The sequence below is a fragment of the Spea bombifrons genome, chromosome 8 (assembly GCF_027358695.1).
Source record: "Spea bombifrons isolate aSpeBom1 chromosome 8, aSpeBom1.2.pri, whole genome shotgun sequence".
Lineage (NCBI taxonomy): Eukaryota > Metazoa > Chordata > Amphibia > Anura > Pelobatidae > Spea > Spea bombifrons.
Window position 1 is genome coordinate 37,028,010 of NC_071094.1, and position 21,403 is coordinate 37,049,412.

Consider the following 21,403-nt stretch of genomic DNA (forward strand, 5'->3'; position numbering starts at 1 on the left):
AGTCAAATAAAATAAGAATATATTCATTTGGTATATTTTAGGCATTTGTTTTAGACTAACCAGATCAGCGAGACAGCCGCGTACCAAGCACTCCTGTTTTATTCATAGGTACGATTCAATATTTCGCATTTGCACCGTCAGCCGCTGACGGGTTAATTGCCGGTATTCGGTAAGCGATACACTCCCTGGAAAACTGCGGCACAGCTAACGATATTGAAAGTGGTTAAAATTGTCCATAGAAATATTCTTTACGAGCACCGGTAAACCATATAGTGTTACAAAGTAACTCAGTGATTTTATTTTACCACTAGATGTCTCAATATTTTTCTAACGCGTAGTAAACAAAGAAGCCGAATTAGACATGTTTAACCCCGGATTGACTGATGCGCAATCTGTATGGCTTTTGGGGGGGTTCAACAAACAGAGAGTAAGTGTAGATGGTCCTAACTCACTTTCTTATACTTTTTCTCTTTAAAAGTAGGTGTTATTTTTTAAAGATATATGTTATTTTTTATGTAATAAATTGGATAGTTTATGCATTTGGGGGGGGGGCAAGCAGAGACACTAATGGAGTAGATGGTCCTATTCTGACTATCTGAATTCTTCTACTTTTTTTCTTAAAAAATTGATGTCTTGAGAAGTATTTTAATATTTAATTTTTTTATATAATTAATTGAATATTTATGTTTTCTGGAGGATTTAAGGCTTTTAACTGTGTTACGGTGTTTAAACAACTTCTAGTTCATCCGAGCAGTTGATCTTATAGTAAGCGTCTACAGGAGTTGATGATCAAAGCGGGTTGAGCACAGAGCGCTTAGAAGCAATAATACAAAACCAGCACAGTTCAAAGCAAATAAATCCAAATAAAGGGAAAAACTATCAGGGCCAAGAAAACCAGAATTCTTGCATAAATCCGGACATGGTCACCGGCAATCAAATTATCAGTTGGTGTATTAACATCAATTTTTCGGTTCAGACAAACAAAGTATGGCTTATTCTGGGTCATGGACTGGTTTCTAAAGTCAGTATAATCAACCATGTCATGTAGAAGAGACAATGGGGCTGTCTGAGTTCCTCTGGTGGAATATAACACAGAGACCTGAGCTAGTAATGATTTAGAGCCAACCATAGAGTGTTGAGGCCAAAAAAAGTTATACGGTTCCATGATACTTGTCACTATGTAAAGTTTGGACATCAATTCCCTTAACCGATTTAGGAGACCACCTGTCCTAAGCAAGCCACGCTAAATACATGAGAGGAACGTGTAACATACAGATTGACAGGTTTGTCTGAATGATTCATCTTATCAGTAGTCTGTAGACCTTGCTGTGCAGTTTCATCCTCATCTTCCCGTACGTGATTTTCTCAATATTACTTCTATCTATAGCGTTTTTTTTACAGTTTTCGTGTATTCTGTCAGAGTTATGTGTGATATTTCATAATTGAAGCATCAGTTACTGTTTGTCTGCGAAGCTTCATGAAGAAGTAAAGCTTATCAGATGGATTCTGGCTGTATTAATTCTATCGCCAGATAAGATGCACACAACTGAATGACAGTGTTTGTAAAATACATCGCGGGCTTGATGTGAAATCATTAGACTCACATATAAAATATAGACAAAGTACAAGTCAGGAGGGTTTTGAGGTTCTTATATTGCATTTTCCCTTCTTTCCCTTCCCTACAAGTTGCTTACGTGGCTGTTTAGATCAGTCCAGATGATTGAAACCAACTCAGCTCATCGGCTACATTTATGAGCAGTGCTTCTCTACGACTTTGAATATAGATTCCACTTCTTAAGGCAGGGAACTTTCTTCTGAACAAAGCAAAGTCCAAAGTTACAAGGGGCACAGCCAAGTTCATTTGATCTATCAAAACTGAGCCAGACCTTGGTCTACATTAGTAAATACTCGTAGAGGTGAGACCTGAGCCATGGATTGGATCAGTGAGCCATGGATGAGCCGAGCCAGATACGTTAGAAACAGGAGGAAACGATGAAAGGTTTTGTAAGAGTCATGGTTTAACCAGGCTCGTGCTCGGGGAAAGCCGAGTCGGGCATTAAACTTCAGCTCTCTTCGAACCAGCAGTGGTTCACCTAGCTTAATCTCTTTGTAGGAAAATCCAGACCGATCTAATTAAATATATCACACATTCCTAGTTGGAACCTAAAATTTGTATAATCTAGGCCTTTCTATAGTTTTTGGAGAGATCCCGGCTTTCTGCCTGGTAAAGTAATAATTCCACTAAATACCGGTGCAGTTGGGTTAATGTAGACGGTGCAGTTGGGTTAATGTAGACGGTGCAGTTGGGTTAATGTAGAGAAGGTGCAGTTGGGTTAATGTACAGACGGTGCAGTTGGGTTAATGTAGAGAAGGTGAAGTTGGGTTAATGTAGAGACGGTGAAGTTGGGTTAATGTAGAGATGGTGCAGTTGGGTTAATGTAGAGACGGTGCAGTTGGGTTAATGTAGAGACGGTGCAGTTGGGTTAATGTAGAGACGGTGCAGTTGGGTTAATGTAGAGACGGTGCAGTTGGGTTAATGTAGAGTGGGTGCAGTTGGGTTAATGTAGAGTGGGTGCAGTTGGGTTAATGTAGAGACGCTGGGAGACTGAGCTTTGAAAGGCTGTCAGTAAGGCGATCTCTCGCTTGTTGTCAAACTCTGGGTTTTAATGTTACTGCAGTGCAGGAAACAAGCAGCCAGCTCCATCCCCTCGCTCCTTTCCCCGGCGGTGAACACATCCATGGACTTCATCACCTGAGGCGACTCCAGACAGCCTGGAGCCCTGCTTTATCCAATGATTCCAAATTAGAAGGGGAGGCTTTTAGCAATTCTGTGGCACTGATTCTTCTGACCCAGCTCTGTGCTAACCGAATATGTCCTATTGCATAGCCTCCTGCCATCAATCTTACAAATACTATTAGAGAGGATTCAGTCGTTTGGATATGTACACATACAAACTGTCTCTCTATCAATCCATCTATCTATATAACCGGCCAAGAAGATATATATACTATATATCTATATATATATATATATATAAAATCATGCATCATTCTCTCTCTCTCTCTCTCATGTATTTTACATAATTTATTTGTTTTTTGCTTTTTATGGACATTGTTATGGACACTATTAATAATTGATTGTTGGGGTTAACATTAAAGATTTTTGAACACATTAAATAAAATAACATGAGGCATTATTACATTGTTGCTAAGGCTATTGTCTGCAGCCCCAGCTATTTGTACTTCGCTGTAATTTACTGTAACGTTTTAGCATCTACGGTAAATACTACATAGCTTCGAAAAACAAGAGAATGTGTATTAAAAATGTATGTCTCATTTATGGTTGCACTTTGTCCCGGCGCTGCAAGGCGTGTTTCCCTTACTTTGGTGTTGTAGTTTGCAGTGTATGTGTGCCGAGAGGGCCGTATTAGTGCCTTTATGAATATGTATTGAAGAGACAGTCTCAGCAAAATATATTGTATATGAAAGTACTTTATAAGTACTTTAAAATGCATTCTTTTTAATAAAAAAAGCACTTACCTTAGGGGGAAGCTGCAGCTCCCAGCCTTCTCTGTGATCCATGAAGCAGCCAATCAATGGCCTTCCTACTGACATCAATAGAGGCGATTTCTGCACATGTTCCATGAGGGGGTCTCCTTAGACCACCTCACGATGTTTGCCAAGCCAGTAAGTATATCATATGCCAAAAGATGTGTCCGGCCTAAAACACCGAGGAGGAGCTAATGCAAAAGGGGGGATTCTACAGAATCCCACCATACATCCGCATGGAAGATGCCATGTTAAAGTGTATGTAATGGCGAGACTTTCCCTTTAACCCCTTAAGGACAATGGGCGGTCCCTAAACCCATTGAAAACAATGCATTTTGAGCCCGTACATATATACGGGCTTTGTCATTAAGGGGTTAAATGGCTTTTGGTAACCTAGACTGGGTATTAAACTCATATGGAAGTCTGTGGCCAGTTTCCCAGAGAAGAAAACGGTGGTTTAATATTTTAAATCATTGGCAGCCGCACGGGTACCCTTTGTTTTTATGATGCTACAGGCAACCATCCAGCTAACCGTGCCTTAAATATATCATAGAAATACTGAGCCAAATATAACATTTTATATATATATATGTCAAAGGGAATAGTCTGTACTATTCTAACACATAGAAACATAGAAAATGACAGCAGATAAGGACCATTTGGCACATCTAGTCAAACAAACGCTTTTAGGCAGTATTAACGTTGTAACAGGTCTTTGTCCAGGGCTTCCAAGAGTCTTTAGTTGAAGGTAAGTTTGAATCAAGTCTATCTGAAGAAGAGAACTTCTTCTATCGTTTAGTGTTGGCCCTACTCTTATAGAATTAACCAAGGAACAGTCTTGCTGATGTACCAGAACCTGGCCTCGAGTCCCACAGGTTCCCACCTCAATTAACTACAGAGCTGAACCCCCTGCCAAAGCCATTGTGAGCAACTTAGCAAAAAAGTGAACTCTTGTAGTTATCCCAGCCCAGTTCCAAAAAGAAGCCAGTTTCATTGTTAGGTGACTCTGGAAGTAAATTGTCTAGCTTGCCAGGATGCCAAGTAGTCTGAGGCGCCAATCTCAAGCATGCTCTCTTGATGCTGACCGTGTGACCTTATGGCTAAGCTGTCTAAGTTTTGACCAGTAGAATGAAGTACTGGTGTGGTTGGTGGGGGTTTTAAATCTGCTTAATTACATGTAACGAGGTTTTACTTTACACAGAGGGTGGTAGATATGTGGAAAAGCCTCCCAGCAAATATGGTAAAGACTGATCCAGTGTGGGAATTTAACCATGCATGGGATAGGCCTATGGCTCCTGAACCCAAGACAAGACAAGGACTGATTATGGTCTGTGTCTTTACAGCAGGACAAATTAACAGACTAGTTGGGCTGAATGGGTCTTTTCTGTCGCCAAATTCTGTGTTTCTATGTCTATTGGGTACGTGAGTTCCATGTGGGGTACTATTAGGTATTCTAATCCGTTACGTTGTTCAGCAACCTTTTATGCTGATGTAGTAAGGGTTACAGCTAATAACATGGAATATATTTTTTATGTGTTTAATGATAAGGGCCATATCCGGGACCACCAACCGTATTGTATATTGGCCATTGTGTTCCTCACCCATGGCTTTGCTCAGCCAAATCTTTAAAATCTATTTGCCATTGGAAACCACACCATACAAAAAAAAACCCTACATTCTCCATATCTTCCGCACAACGCCATTTAGCCCTTTCTCATATGCCAATTCTGTTTGCGTATATCATTAACAGCTGCTGACTCGCACAATGTGTTTTGCATTTGGCTCGCTGTCGCTGTCTTCTCTGCGTATTTATCCTGCGCGAAAACCCCAAAAGTATATTTATACTCTATGTTTTTAGTAACTGCAAGTCTGTTCCGAAGGCTTTTGTTGTTTTATTCTTAGAATAAGGTGGATCGTGTTCTATAATTTTACCACCTTTTATGTTCCCAGAGCTGCTTTGAACTATCATTCATTTTATTTGATGTTCCAGTCATTTTGGCTGTAGCTTGAGATTACTGTTGGGAATAAAGCACCATTAGAGAGAAATACAATCCTTTCCATAGAGCAGTGAGCCCTCTGAACTAGCCTTTACCGGTGCGCAAACAATGATACACGAATGGCATGACTAATACTCAACTCCTTTGCTTGAGACAATTCGGCTCTACAGGCTCTATATACATTTTATATATATATATATATATTTATATATATATATATATATATGTATAATTATAATTTATATATTATTTTTTAATATATTTTATTATATATTTATATATTATACATTTAATTGATTTTTTGGACAAGAAAATGCTAATTTTTGTTAGTATGGTGAATGTACTTTTTATACAAATATATTTTTTGTTCCATAAAAAGGTGCCATCGAATAAAATCCGTAAACCCGTTTTGTTTTGCGGAAGGCGAACCCATTTCTCTTGAGTTTGGATTGCTGATGCTAAATGAAATAGTTTGCCAATATATGAAGAACAAAGAGAGCGAGAAATATATTCAAAGGCTTTAATATCTACGCAATCAAAGGAAATGTGTATTTTTAATGAAAGGTTATTTATAAATGCTTTTTTTTTCCTCCCCTGGGTTATGTAGACGATTGCACTTGATGGACTTCAAATCCTACTGCATGCTTTTTACTCCTGAATCCCCCTGTGTGGGTATTGCCGTTCCGAGTGCTGTGTAAGTGGGTCATGGTATACAAAGTGAGGCTGTATTATGGTTTAAGGGGCAGCATGTGAACGCGGAGCTACAGATGGTTCTGATTCATGCTGCCGTTGACGTACTTGGATTAATGCACTTTGCAGTGTAACATCTGGGCTTTGTACTCCGTGAGGTGTCCATTGTAATCACTGAGGAGGGCCATGCTTATACGCTTTAAATTAAGTTCAATGTGATGTATGCTTTAATGTTATATAGGCAAACGCTCACATAAATAGGCCCCAATAGGCCACAGTTGGGGTGCAGGTAATAATAACAACTAGTATATATTGAGCACCATTCATCAAGTGGGACTCAAAGCACTTTTAGCGCACACTCCAGGAATTAACCAAATCGGCAGATGAATAATAGATGTTATTATTACCCAGTTGATGGTACTCATCTTATTACCCCCAGTAGGATGAAGGGCTGAGCTGGCTCTGTCATGATCTGAAGCCCCTCACCTTAAATAACCATTGGAGGACTCCATTGACTTCATATTGTCATTGGAGACCTACTTTGACCCAATTTTGGCACTGAAAACTACCCATGCCCTTAAACCTTCAATGGAGACCTACCAAATGGACAGAAAATGGTGGAAGCAAACAAAGGTCCATAGAGTAAAATAGTAATATCACACGCCTTCCAAGTGTCCCCCTAACCTGGCCATCCTAATTTGAACACCTAAAATATTGAGTATGACATCACAACTACCAAACTACCCCAGTGTGTTAATTTCACTGCGTCAGTATTTTTATTATTTTAACTTTATTTTGTTAAAATATATCGATATAGATAGAACGAGTTGGTTGGGAAGAGGGTTCCATAGTAATAAAACACTTGACAGATAGTATAGTTTGATATATTTAGTAACACAACCAGAGCCTAACACATATCTTGTGCTATTGACAAACTCTGTCTCTAGTAGCTAAGCCGATAATCAGATTTGGATGCATTTACTGTAAATTTCCTTTTTAAACATGTTATGACGACGTCTTTTGGGAGATCGTCTCCCTTTAGTGGATCATCATAAGCTTTTGATATATTGTGGATTATATTTGATTATCATTCTAGCGGTGTATTGATTATGACTTGCTTCCATAGTTAAAATCTAAACTCTATGAAAAATTCAATGTAGAAAAAAAAAAAGAATCCTGTTACTTTTTTTTTTCTTGTTGTTTATACCCATATACCTCGGACTGCTGAATTTATTTTAGTTTTTCCTTTTTTTTTATGATGTGTTCAAAATGCGATAGGTTCATCGGGTTAAAAAGTGGAACATTTGATAAAACTGTTCACCGTGTCCAAAAAGATGTATTACATTAAGAGACAAATTTACCCAAAGAAAAGACATTTAAGACTATTTGTTTGAGATCTTTTTTCTTTCTTTCTTTAAGGAGTAAACCTCCTGCAGCTATTGTACACAATACAACAGAGAAAATCGCTAGGGCATATTCTGTTTTTATTATTTCCAAAGTAGGAGGAAGAAAGTAAAAATTGCGTTTGAGAGAAAGCAATCCAAACACCTCCAAAAAAACAAAAAAAAACTAGGTGAAACTCTATTACATGCTGCAGGCTCTGGAGAACCCGGAGAGAATAACTGGAGATTTCCAAAAATACAACAAAATAAAGAAATATAAAAAGCGTAAGGAATATCAACACAAAATACAACGAGGGATCTTGAACGCATACAATGCATGAATGCAAATTATTAACCCATGTCGGTATTGTAATATACGCTATTAAGTTGCTTTAGTTCCAGAATTAGAGAAGATCGTGTGTTTGTTCTAAAAGGCTTTAAAGATCTCCTTCCAACAATTAGACATCTGTTTATTAGCAGATAATGGTATCGGCTACTGATGCATCTGGGTGCGTTAGTCCCACTTCGGTGAATTCATCACAGAGGTTGATTTACTGTCCGACGGAGTGAAAATACAACCTATGGATTTACCTCTTTAGTATCCCACGTCTGGAATGGGCGTCCATCTTTATTTTTGGGAACTGGCAAAAAAAAGTGAATGAAAAGTTTGTTAAAAGTTTAGGTGCCCATGAGACATTAAGTCAAATGTCCTTCACAAAGCCTAGAGGAATGATCTTTATGTTGTGTATTAAAATAGCTATCAATGCCACCTAAAATTACAATATCACACCCGCCGCTCTCACCCTCTAAAACCATAGTGTCTTGTCCCCGGGTGATTTTTTTTCACTTTCTATTACTGCCCACATGTGTTAGGGTAACCGGTGATTTGGGGGTCTTCTTTGTTGTGGTATAGTTAGATCAGATAATAGCTAATTTGCTGTCAAGAGAGAACTAGAGATGTTCAAAGTGAACGGGTGATCCCATACCTCCCAAATGCCAATGAGATAGCCCAGTTGGTAAATGCTCATGGTCACAGGTTCAAATACTGGAGGGATCAACTCAACCCTTCATCTTTCCGAGCTCGGTGAATGAGTATTATTCATTGGGTAATAATAACAGTTGTTGTTCAGCTACCGGGGGTGCAAAGAAGTGGCAAATGCATAAGGGTGATTCTCCAGACCCCTCCCCCCCGCTCCATGCATCTCCAAGGAGGATACCATGACAATGGAATGGGATCTCGTCATGTGCATATGATGGCAGAAGTTTCCCTATAAGGCCATAGGCTGTCTAATGACATACTTATGGCCACCTATCACGGCGTTCAACCACGTGTATCTAGTTGGCAGCTGCATTGTGCAGGACCTGATCTGCTGCTTGAGAATTGGTAAGTACTTGGCGCTAATTGGTACCATGGTAAAAAAAAAAATGGCTGTTTGGCAATCGTAAGCATGAAATGCAGACTGCAAAGTTACGTTGCTTCCCCGACATGCTAAACAGTACAAGCAAATATGATGCCGGTAATGCATGAATTTGAAAAATGTTACCTTTATTTTTACAGCCAAGTCCTCTATTAAGGAAAAAAGCTGCTATTTTAGATTTACTTTCTTATCCAGCCGCCGTTACATAAGTATGTGTGTTAATACATCCTTTTTTTTGAGGGAAATTGTGCTACTCTAACCCCTGGGAAATAGTCCTTCTAAAAGTCACAGGGCCCTGGGGCTTCCTAATGGAGACTGTGATGCCAAATTGACACATTCTTTCAACTGGATGCTCCGAGCGCTCACCTGGGAGTTTAGAATTTTTATAACTCAACTTTTTCCATTTTCTGAATTTCTAATGTTTTGCTTAAAAAAAAAACAACCCAACTCATTAAGATGACGGTTTCCTTTCGCTTAGCAAACATTCCTCCAGGAACATGTAAAATATAATTCAGCTTGCTTGGTAGATTTTAAGGGATGTTCTTCTTATATTTAGCTAGAAACACGGCACAGAGTATGAGCTAGAATGCTATTAGTACGGCGTCTGTGTGGATTCTATGGAATCTATAGGTTAATCTTCCAATTTAGTAATTTACATGTGTCCAAAGACATAAATTTCCCATTTGCCGTAAGAATACAAACAATCAGTCGTCTAAAGGGGTATTCATTAAAAACGTACCACATTTTTTTAAATCACATCTCCTCTCTCTTTTCTTGTTGATCCTGTTGTCCATTGAAAAAGATGGAAAGGATCCATTAACGTAAATGACCCAGGGGGACATTGCCAGGTCATGATGTAAAATCCCAGAACACTGAAGTCATGCAATGACATGATGTCATACCCAACATCCTGAGGTCACAAAGGCTGTAAGTAAGCAAATCCCGGCTCCCTCCGCCAGAGTATCGCTAAATACCCCCAATAAATGAAGGAAAAAAACAATAGAGGATTTAGGCATCAAAACAAAAATTCATCATAGCACCCAACCTATTTCATTTTACAGAAGAAATCGAGACGGCAAGGGGTTAATTCAGTAAGGATCTGATGCGTGACAGTTTGGGGAGTTGCTTACGAAACTCCTAAACAAAAAAGCTGTGTTTGTTGGGTTTTTTTTTCTCATGTTTTTTTGGTTTAGAATAAAAGATTTGATATTTTGCAGTGAGGCAAGCGCGAGTTTAATTGACAAACTTAATTTGCAGCAGATGGTAATGGAATATTTCATTATTTAATTTTGATAATTAGGTACATAACACAGTAATCCCCACCAAACAAATGCGTGGCTAATGATCTGCCCTTGATGTTTGTTTTTCTGAAGTGCTCGAGACACGATAGCTGCTATACCCACTTGTTAGTAAGGAATCCTACAGATGGCTACGTCTCCTTATGGAAAGAAAACAGTGGGAAACGTGTCTAAGGGCTTCTATTCATGTTTGTTTTTACCGTTTATAGTGTTGGTCAATTCAGTTAAACAAAGAAGACAAGGGTGGCTTTGCCTGCACCAGCTGGGATTGATATGAGTTGTAGTCAATTAAATGACGCAGGCTGTCCTACAGAATTTCCTACGCACCAGTAATGCCATGTAATACGGCGCCTTCTAACGTACTTATCACATAGCAGTGTCTATGGACTGGAATAACCCGTCCTTTGCCAATGGGTTTATAAGGTTTATCTAAGAGATTGAAGACAAACATATTCAAATTCAAGGGACAAAACCCGCTTCCGCCTTAATCTGATGGCGCAGCCATAATAAATACCTATTTCCATGGCTCTTGTAATGGATTCTTATCAATCTTATGCAAGGGACTCGACCCTTAAAACAGGTCCTAATTTAAAACATAATAACCAAGTCTCAGCATAAATTAGGTATAAAAACCCACCGTAGTCACATCTAGAACTTGCTGTTTGATAAGTTCCTATATTATAATGGTGCATATATATTCATGAAGCACCTTTGAAGAACTTTCCTGCATAGGGTTATTCGTCAGTACGCAGGCACCTTTACAGATTATTTTTTTGACTTTTTGAAAGCAAATAGGAACAGATGCGCTAGACACGGCAAATAGATGCAGTATTTACAGCAGTCTCTAAGCCTCTACATGTACTTGCACCGGAGCAGTAATACCAGTCTAAACCATTAAAAATAAAGGCTGTCAAAACAGCTTGTTCTTCAAAATAAATACGGTTTAGTCGATATAGAACAAGCAAGTAGAATTTCTGCCTTCAAAGTAACCTTTATCATTAATAAAAAGAAAAAGCAAGAGAACATTGCTCAATATTTGCCAAACTGCTTTACTGGATCGGGAGAATTGCACAAGCTCAGCAACAGAGAAGGAGACTTAATTGTTAGAAATGTCCGGGCAGACGTCAGAGGAGGCCATCCCCTTGGCACTATTCAGCCCAGCTATATCCAGGAGCCCAAACAATTCAGTCGTGTCCAATACATATTTGAGAAAATGCTTAAAAGGACCGGAGAAAAGTATACGGCCAGGATGCAAATGCTTTCTAAAACCATTGTTGCTCTCCGGAGTCCCTAGTGGCTATATGCGGAACTGCAAGCAAAACACTCTGAAAGATTTGTAAGAAAGGAAAGAAAGAAAGAAAGAAAGAAGGGAAAAGGAGAGAAGCAAAGGGAAAAGGAAATTAAGACAGAAAAAAGGAGAAAAAGAAATAAACAAAGAGAAAAAGATATTAAGAAGGGAAAAAGGAGAGAAGGAAATTAGGAAACAGAGAAATGTCAGAAAGGAACACATATGACCATTTGTTCAAAGCACAAAAAAGTTTTTGCAGAGCCGGAGAAGTTTTTCAGAAGTCTTATGTTTTTTTTTTTTCTTTCTATTGTCAAAAACAGAGGAAGGAAGATAAATTGTTTAAGATTGTTTTTAATAAACTGTTTCGATTTTGTACCTCCAGGTATAACATCTGTTCATATAATTCATTTTAAAAAATACAAAATATGTAGGCGTGTAAAACCCTTGTAAATCATCATTGTCACTGTGACTGCTAACTAGAGGCAATCTGTAGGTGCCTTGTATACACAAACAAATCTGTTATTCTTTGATGCCAAACAAGGTGTTACTTTCCACGGAGTTTCTGAACTTTAAACATACGACTTCCAGAGACGCTAAACATTAATTGATTTTACTGCGATACTTAATTCTGTGAGAATCTGTCGACTAAGCCCGTGTTCCGGAGGGAGTTCAGAGAAGGGATATTAAAATGGTGAATGGTTTGCAAAATAAGAATTGTCTCGAAAGATAAAGGATCCTAATGTGTATAGTTTGGGGGAGAGAAGAGAAAGAGGAAAGGATGTTTCAAAGGATCTAAGAGGCAGGAGTGGACTGGCCTGGGAGGGGGGGGGCAAAGGTGGTCAGTTCTCTTCATTGAGAGGGTAGTAGGTAAGTGTAACATTCTTCCAGCAGAAGTGGTGCTTAGAATATATGCAAGGCTGAGTGGCACTGGCTGGCCTATCCACCTCTGTTGCCATAGCAATCGAACTACCTAAATGTCACCTTGTATTCCTCCAGAGGGAAAAACCAGAACTGACATGGCTGAAACAATAATCTTTATTTGGCCAAGACGTATAGAGAGAAAAGCAGATTTCTTCTGTCACACATATAGTTAGATTGGTCCAAAATACAGAAGCGTGCCAAAAAACCCTCTAATCCTTGTTTCGGAGAAGTTATTCCCAGCAGAGCTACAGGCCAGGAACCGGCTAATTTGGGACTTCGAGACACTTTATGTACTTTATATACCCGTTTAATGATGCAGCCGAGGTTAACCCATTATTACCCAATTATATCAAAAACCAATGAAAACCTCTTTGTAAATCCTTTTAATTTGTACTGCAGTAAGGTGATTGTAGATGTTGTAATTAGGTGTTTTTTTGTCTGTTTGTTGAGTATTAAAGGGACACTCCAGCCATCGTATGCACTTTAACGCATATCATAGCTGACAGGTCTCTTTAAGTTTCTATGACGCCCCTCTTGGAAATGCATAACCCCCCCAAATGCATTTCAGCCAAACACACCTCCTCGCATGTGATATATTTACCTGTATTAAGACTTGGCAAATGTAGCTAATTTGTTTTAAAACCCTCTGTTTTAAAACCTACCAATATTCCATAAACTATAATAAGAAAAAAAGGGATTTTTGGTAAAAAAAATAATGTTGTTTATTTTATTTCTGAAATGAAGAAATCATCCAATAATTATTATTTTTTCTTTCAATAGCTGGGTTAACAATTTTGGACATGAAGGCCTTGGGCTCCTCTTGGATGTTTTGGAGAAGCTGCTGGACAAGAAGCAGTAAGTCCTCAACAGTGAACTGTATGAATAGTAACTTTATGGGAAATAGTAACTTATGTTGATCTTTTTTTTTCCCCGCCCAAGGCAAGAAAGTATTGACAAGAAGAATCAGCATAAACTCATCCAGTGCCTGAAAGCATTTATGAACAATAAGGTAGGCGAATAGTTTACAAAGAAGATTATCTACACCGATGGCATCTTCTGTTTGCTCACCACATGAGAGAAATCCTCTAATTTTTCTCTCACTGGTTGGATTTGAGGTGTTCGTAGCAAACACGCAGTTCTCTAAATAAATTCATTTGGCGGAGAAGAGCTGTGTGAGGATGATTTAGAAAACCTTTATTATAAAATAATAAATACATCCAATTTCCATGACGTTCTGTGCACGCTCAAGGATTATTCAATAAACCCTGAGTTTTACCTGTCACATCAGGCAGCCAAAACCTACTAACGTGCCGGAGGCCGATCTTGACCCAAATACTTAAAGAGTTCGGAATTCTGGGCGTCTCACTGATTTCACAAGTTCTCCCGAGGGCCGTGCGTTTTCCATCGGGATGAGGTTCAGAAGAAAATTTGTGGAAACCTTAATAATAATAATTGTAAACCTTAATCAAATTTATCTTAACAGCCTGGCTGAGGCAGAAGATGTCATATATTGAAATTCTTATCAGAACCTCATGAAGCAGATGTTGCTGCATAGGGGCTGCTACTAGTTGGCTTAGGCTGAGCTCTCTTTCACGTCATCGTCACACAACCCTTAAGTCAAATGTAGTCCGAGATACCTAACCTCTGCCCTTCAGTTCCTTTGAGGCATAACTTAACGGGGCTAAGTTGTTCTTTGTATTCTGTTGAATAACCTTTTTCTATGCCATAAAAAACCATAGTAGTGCAGAGAAATTAAATTCACAGTTCAGAATTCCATCCTTAAACAGGGTCATTCTGATTCTGCATAAGTGACAGATCAATTCCAATATACATGTATTTATATTCTATTAATATTAAAGCATTTAAGGTTTTTCTTTTATTATCACTATTTTTGATAGTATGGATTGAAGCGGATGCTGGGTGAAGAAAAAAGTCTCGTGTTACTGGCCAGAGCTATTGATCCAAAGCAGGCCAACATGATGACTGAAATACTAAAGATACTGTCGGCCATCCTTATTGTGGGCGAGGAAAATATGTAAGTACACATATAGATATAGGTAAAAAGATACCATTTTGCACCTGACTTTAATGTTCTGCATATAAAATGATGACAATCCACTTCCTGTACCAACCATCATCGGCTTTGGATCTTTGGCACAGAACGTCAGCATAAGCTTAGAGAACATACTATGGATATTCGGCCATTTAAATATAGAAATGAGATGGCTTTCCGACCCAAGAATCTTGGCTCCATCAATTCCTCCTAGAGAATCCTACAAATCATTTAAATGACAATTCAGAAGTTCGTAGGTAGATCTTGGACGTTGAATACGTTACTCTCTGTTATTATGATTTTTGTGAAATCCATCATTTATATTTTAATAAGATTTTTTTTTAGTAACTATCTTATTGGTTTCTTTTGTTCATAGATTAGACAAACTTCTTGAAGCTATAACTACCGCATCTGAAATAAACAACAGGGAGCGTTTTTCTCCTATTGTGGAAGGTTTAGAGAATCAGGAAGCTCTTCAATTGCAGGTGAGTGGCAGTGTTGTTTTTTTTGCTATCCAGTCGGACACACAGTTAGATGTCACAATATGTTACTCTGCAAACCGCCGATATGGAGTCATGGTTTCTCCAAAGTGGTCTTAACAACATAGACTCTAATGTTTCTTCAGATTGGACCATACCATTTGGTTGCCATCGTGATGATATCCCGGCTAAACCAGAATTACTCTGTAGACTATAAACTCAATATATTTGGTTCTTGGTTTCCTTTATACGCTCTTACGATTACAATTACACGGCAGGACCATATGCTTCCTGACCAATAACCACTCTCTAAAACATTTTAAAATGGAACATATTTGTAAACAGTGAGGAATCATTACAAGTGAGTCTGTTATTAGCTTCCCAACTGCTGTATATCTGTTTTACTGTTGTAAAGAACAGCCTTCCCCTCAGAAATTGGTTGTTAACGCAGCTAAATACAGTTTTGTTAGAATTTTACAAACGGCCACCTTTGCCTTGGGACATTAACCACTGATAATGACCGTATTCTTGAAGATTATTGCTTTTGTGTTCAACTACTTACAGCCCACTCTGTTTAATAGCACATGTGCTGGGAAGAAAATGTTTTAAATTCTGCCCAATATTGGCTATAAAGCCTCTTAACCGATTATCTCCATAATAGACTGCAATTAAATAATTCAACAAACAACTAATAGGCGCAATGGCCGCAAAAAAAAAAGTTAAAATAGTTAACAAAGCATAAACAGAATGTGTTTGTATTACAGATACAACCCGCCAGAATGTTAAGAAGCGAAAGGGATATTCTGATACTCTTATTTTTTCTTTACTTTATCTGCTGCTATGACAACAAAGCATTTTACCCAATAAATGCCCGATTTTCGTGACAAACTACTAGAATTGATTCATATAAATTGTTTAAAATATGATATGGTTAATTAATCTTAAATGTGATTTTGGTATTTAAAAGGAATACAGAGCTGTAAAAAGTTCAGAAAAGCTGATGGAACAGCAATTGTATAAAACTAATTTCCCTGCCAGCTTTAAAAAAGCTTAAAAAATGTTTCCTCCATAATATCTATCAGCATGCCACTAACTTCTTATTTTCTGATCGGTTGTGCATATTATAATACACAATTTAATGCTTTTAACCTGACGTAAGTAATGGCCAACCCAAATTAGATTAAATCATTTCAGAAATGCAAGGGGATTGGAGAAATATTAGATAGCCTAAAATTAAAAAGAAGCAGCTAGGATAATTCCATAAAAAATATCTGAAAATCATTAAAAATTGAGATTGAAACAGGTATTAGTAATTATTTATAAATTTAAAATAAAAAAAATAAATAAATTGCAACAGAAAAATTGAATGGAAGCCTAATATACAATGCGATAAAAAAAATAATAAAATATATATATATATATATATATATATGTTTATTAGTATAAAAATTACAGCAAAAGAGATTATATTAAAAATGGAAAGAAGTCCTGAATTATTGACAAGTTTGTTTTGGGATCCGTTCACAAATAACATTACTAATATCTGTGAGGTTGCATAAATAATAAATTGCAATGTGTGTCAAAAGTAAAAAAATAAAAATAAAAAGTGAAGGGAAACAGAAGGTTTTGCGGGAATTATCTAAAGAATGAATTTTGGACACGTATTTATTTAAGCTATGAATCTTGGCATTGCACAGAAAGTCAAGTCTTAGAATCACTTGTGTGCATGAAATGATGATTGAGAGGCTGACTCTTTCCTCAAAGGTTAAGGCCATCTGACAAAGATAGTTTTGTAATCTTTACAAGCCAATATGAAAAAGGTAGTTAAGTGATGGAGGGACAGATTCTATGATTGTATTTGCTTTTTTGAGGTCAAGGTGATGATACAAGGGCACAAGCATCTTCAACCTGATTATCAAAGGATCCTACAGTCTGTCCAGATGAGATTTCTTTCCCTCTTGTTCTTGAACATATTTCAGACATATCTTTAAGATTTCCTTGGGAAAAGCATGAAAAAAGGTCTATTTTTAATGACCTTTATAACTACAAAGCATAATTCAATTATGCGGAACCTAAACTATCTTCCAAGAGGGCTTTTTATTTCCTGACCTCCACATAATGATGTGATACATGATGATCACAGCGCATTCTATTAGCTATGACCCCCCCCCCCCCGCTGGTAGAACAAGTTGCCATTATAAAAGTTGGAGTTTGTGCCCTAAACATCAGACATATCAGCTAAACTTTTTTCCTTTCACATCCTTTTTAGCTCATAGTCGTAGAGTAAGTTGAATTAGATTTGTTTTAAGGTCCTGAGCAACTAGTTATAAATTCTCATATTTGCTTTTTGGTCTGTTTTTGTCCAAAATGGCATGTTCCTACATCATACCATTACAAGTGATGTAATTACCTTGATATATGATAAGACATAAATACCCAATAGAGCCCCCCCAATCAACTCTAACACAGATGGGCAGCCTTGTGGTAACATCTCCCAATGTGTTGTCCATGATGGCTGATCTTGTCTATTCTTGTGTTTTTAATATAAATGCCAGAATATTAATAATTCATATTAATAATTATTGTTTTTGATAACTGCGGTATGTATCATTGTAACCGGGCTTGTCTTGAATATTCTTTTTTTTTACTGGCTTGATATTTTAACTTTTTATTCCTTTCGTAGGCCTCTTGTATGCAGTTTATAAACGCCCTCTTGACCTCTCCAGAAGATCTGGACTATAGAATACATCTGAGGAATGAATTCTTAAGATGTGGATTAAAGCAAGTATTACAAGTAAGTAAAATAAAAGATTATATTGATTTAAACAAACACGTTGACAGACAAGTGCCGGCATTTGCACTATCTGTTAGCTCTAGGAATTTAACTTCTTAGTATTATATTAGTATAATATCATATTAGCGGCATCTTGGGGTAAATGTTACACGCATGTATGCGTGTCTACATATTAACTTGATATGACTGTTCCAACATGGAAACTCTCCTCTATGACTTCTCTATTTACAGTAGTAGTGGTTTAATTGACTTGTCGACGTTCAACCATTTTATTTCTTTTTTTGTCACCTCCCTGGCTTTAAATAAATATTAAACTAGCTGTCTTCCTAATGTAATCCGTTTGGTGGACCAACGCTTGAGGGATGAATTAAAGCTTAGTCAACCATATACGTGGCAAGGACAGTTGCCAGCCTCGGGTCAAATCCCAGCTGAGATTTTCATGGCAGCTACTTGGCGTTCACTGTACATTTTCTTTAAACAATTTTTTTTTATACCAGCTTGTGCAGAAAGGACATAAAATGGTCTGCTTCCTTAATTGAACAACTTGGGGATATATTTATGCTTAATGTGTTTTGTGTCATTTATACTTTTGCTCATGTGTAATAGGTTGTGTGCTTTGTTGAACACTCGAGTCGCTCTCTGAGCTTGTAGTAAAATTGGTGACTTCTTCAAAGATGTTTTTCCTCCTTTTTTTTTTTTTTAAGATGCACATTTAAAAAAAAAAATCTTAAAAAAAAATCTACACAATTGAGAAACAAAAAAGACAGGATAGGAAAAAATAAAGATATAAAAAATATATGTTTAGTATATAAAAAAAGAAAAAAATCGATAACCAATCATTTTTGTAATTATTTAATACAATTTAAACATTAAACCATATTTAACTATAAAAAAAGCTGATGAAGACTTACTTTAACCACTTTCTACTCAATTTCTGAAGCTGTTGCTTGCTTTATGGCATTATTTTTGTAAAGTTAAAGGGTATTTACTAGGAAATTATGCAGTCATGCTTCTAATTATTAACCTACCACCAGTTCAATCCATATCTCTTCCGATATTATACGATTGTGATAAAATAAAGTACAAATTAGTTTTTTTTCCAATCCATTGGCATATTGTAATTTTTTTCCATGAATTATATTACAATGTTAAATCACTGCGTAGAATTTTTGCAGCACGGCAGAAAAGTTGTTGTAGCAATAATATTCTCAATATTAATGTGTAAATAATTGAACTGCTTTATTTTATAATCCACTGTCAGGCGTCAATAATGCAGGATTCATATCCCTCCCAATAATTGACGGTTGAATGGCAACACATGCAAAAATTCTATTTTTTTTTCATTTTGTTTGTAAAAATGGAAATAAGTGTTTCCTTTGCTTTGTTGTTCTATCTCGTATTTCAGAACAAAAATCTAATCTAATACTACGAACTGGAACCTGTAAATGTCTGCTAAGTTCTTTTAAGCAGTTATGCTTTCAGAAAATGCCATATTATATAAGAAGGGGCTTGTGGCAATAGTCTCTTAGGGAAAGCCACAAGTTTCAAAGGTTGAGGGTTTTTAACCTTAATTTAAAAGAGATACATATAAATATATGCACTTGTAGCAAAATTGGAAGGTTTTAAGTGTATTTGTAAAGCCATTGGGATTTATTTCAAACTTACTTGGGTTAAAGCTTGAGGTTTTGTGTGGCCTACACTCCTGCCACATCGTAAGCAACATGTATACACACTATATATATATATATATATATATATATATATATATATACAGCCTGTTACTGCAGTAAACCTCATTTTAAATGTGCATAGCTGTGGAGAAAGAATAATCTTTAGTTTTTTTGGCGTTGTCTGTTCATATTGGCTTTGTGAGATTTGACTATACTGATTGCAAGCGGATGGCAGTTTGTACAAAGCAAACAGAAGCTGAGGCAGCCAGCCGCAAGATGGACGTCCTCGATAATGTCACACAGATAACAGCAGTATTGCTGATTTTTGGAAAATTCCTCTGGTCATTCTTAGGGCATGTCCTTGACAAAAAAAACGCTGGCACAGACACGCAACGGGTTTCGTTTTTTTTTTAAGAATCAGCACTGTGATTTTAGTTTTACTCTTTAATTCTTGCCAAGAAAAGGATTCATAATAAGCACCTATTAGACTAATTAAAAGAGCGATAATTAAAGAAAAAAAAAAGTCCATTTGAAATGCAAGTGACCCGTCGTATAGGCCACAGATGAAATCATAATCATCCTTCGGTGAGGGGCCTGGCTCTGTTACCTTTCTCTCTGTGTCAGCATTCCTCTAATTGAAATTAATGACAAAAATTCTAATAAAAAGAAAAAATGCAGAATAAGATAATTTTACGATTACAGGATGGTGCGAAATTATAAAACAATTTCAAAAAAAAAAAGAGACTTGCGTGAATAATTTCCTTTCCTGCCAAAGCGAGACGTAGATTCGACGAGAGAAGGATATGGATTGCAACAGCGTCATGTAATTACATCATGTGTATATTAAAACATAGCGTGATGCTACTTCCAGATTCTTACCGTTTAACCATTTAAAGGCCAAAAAATCCTTTGAAGCAGCTTTATCATACGCCTTGAACTTTTTTGTGAGGCACACGTTTTTAGGATAAAATAATAGATGTTGAAGCCTTGTGTTATTTCCAAAATGCCCCCCCCATATGCATTTTTTATATCGACAAAAGTAAAATGTGACATTTATCATTTTTAAATCAGTTTAATATTTAACAAAATATTTTTTTTATTTTTTACATTATTTTATTTTTAAAGTGCATATACATATAAAAAAATGTGATGTAAACCTGGGTTTTAAAAAAAAAAATTAATGAGAATCCCTGGAGCCTCCCCATGTTCACTGGCCAAGAGGAATCTTCCCGTTCTATTTGTTCTAGATGACTTGAATTTTGTATTCCTTCTTGTATCTCATATGTTTTCTTCCACTCTCAGGATCTGAAAGAAAAGGAAAACGAGGAGCTTGACATCCAATTAAAAGTATTTGATGAAAATAAAGAAGATGACCTTCTTGAGCTATCACATCGGCTCCGGGACATCCGAGCAGAAATGGAATATCCTTGAAATCATTGAATCGGTTGTCGTGGTTACATTTAATTGTTAACATATTTTTCTTTTGTCACTAATGGTCAATGAGGAGCGTCCATACTCTGTTCAAGGTGAATGCTCTGCCTATGACTTGAAGAAGGTATTCTCACAGCACATTAAATGTATACAGGAAGTACTATTATGATGTCACTTCCTGTTTGAGTAAAGTGGTTCGTTTTAACAATTTCAAAATGTGAGCTTTAATTGGGCCATTGGTTAAAGGGGGGAGGTAATCTGGTCGCCAACATGTTAGAAGCACGTAGTCTAAATACATGTAATGTATTGGGAGCATTTGAATGGATGTAGAATGCATTCCAGTTCCACGGTTTGAAGGGTTTGTGATGAGGTCTCCCCTAAGTGTATTTAGTAGTGAATTAGCTCAGCTTGAAAGATTTCCGCAGAAAGTGGG

At 37.0% G+C, this 21,403-nt stretch overlaps 1 protein-coding gene across 2 annotated transcripts in view; it reads left to right on the plus strand.

Annotated features, from left to right (window-relative positions):
- DIAPH2 (diaphanous related formin 2) overlaps window positions 1–21,403 on the plus strand; it is a 474,990-nt gene that overhangs the window by 117,358 nt on the left and 336,229 nt on the right. For both annotated transcript variants that reach the window (XM_053473146.1, XM_053473147.1), the window contains 6 exons: window positions 13,324–13,398; window positions 13,483–13,552; window positions 14,442–14,578; window positions 14,973–15,081; window positions 17,759–17,869; window positions 20,842–20,960. In XM_053473146.1, coding sequence (XP_053329121.1) covers window positions 13,324–13,398; window positions 13,483–13,552; window positions 14,442–14,578; window positions 14,973–15,081; window positions 17,759–17,869; window positions 20,842–20,960 — 621 coding nt within the window. The remainder of the gene's footprint in view (window positions 1–13,323; window positions 13,399–13,482; window positions 13,553–14,441; window positions 14,579–14,972; window positions 15,082–17,758; window positions 17,870–20,841; window positions 20,961–21,403) is intronic.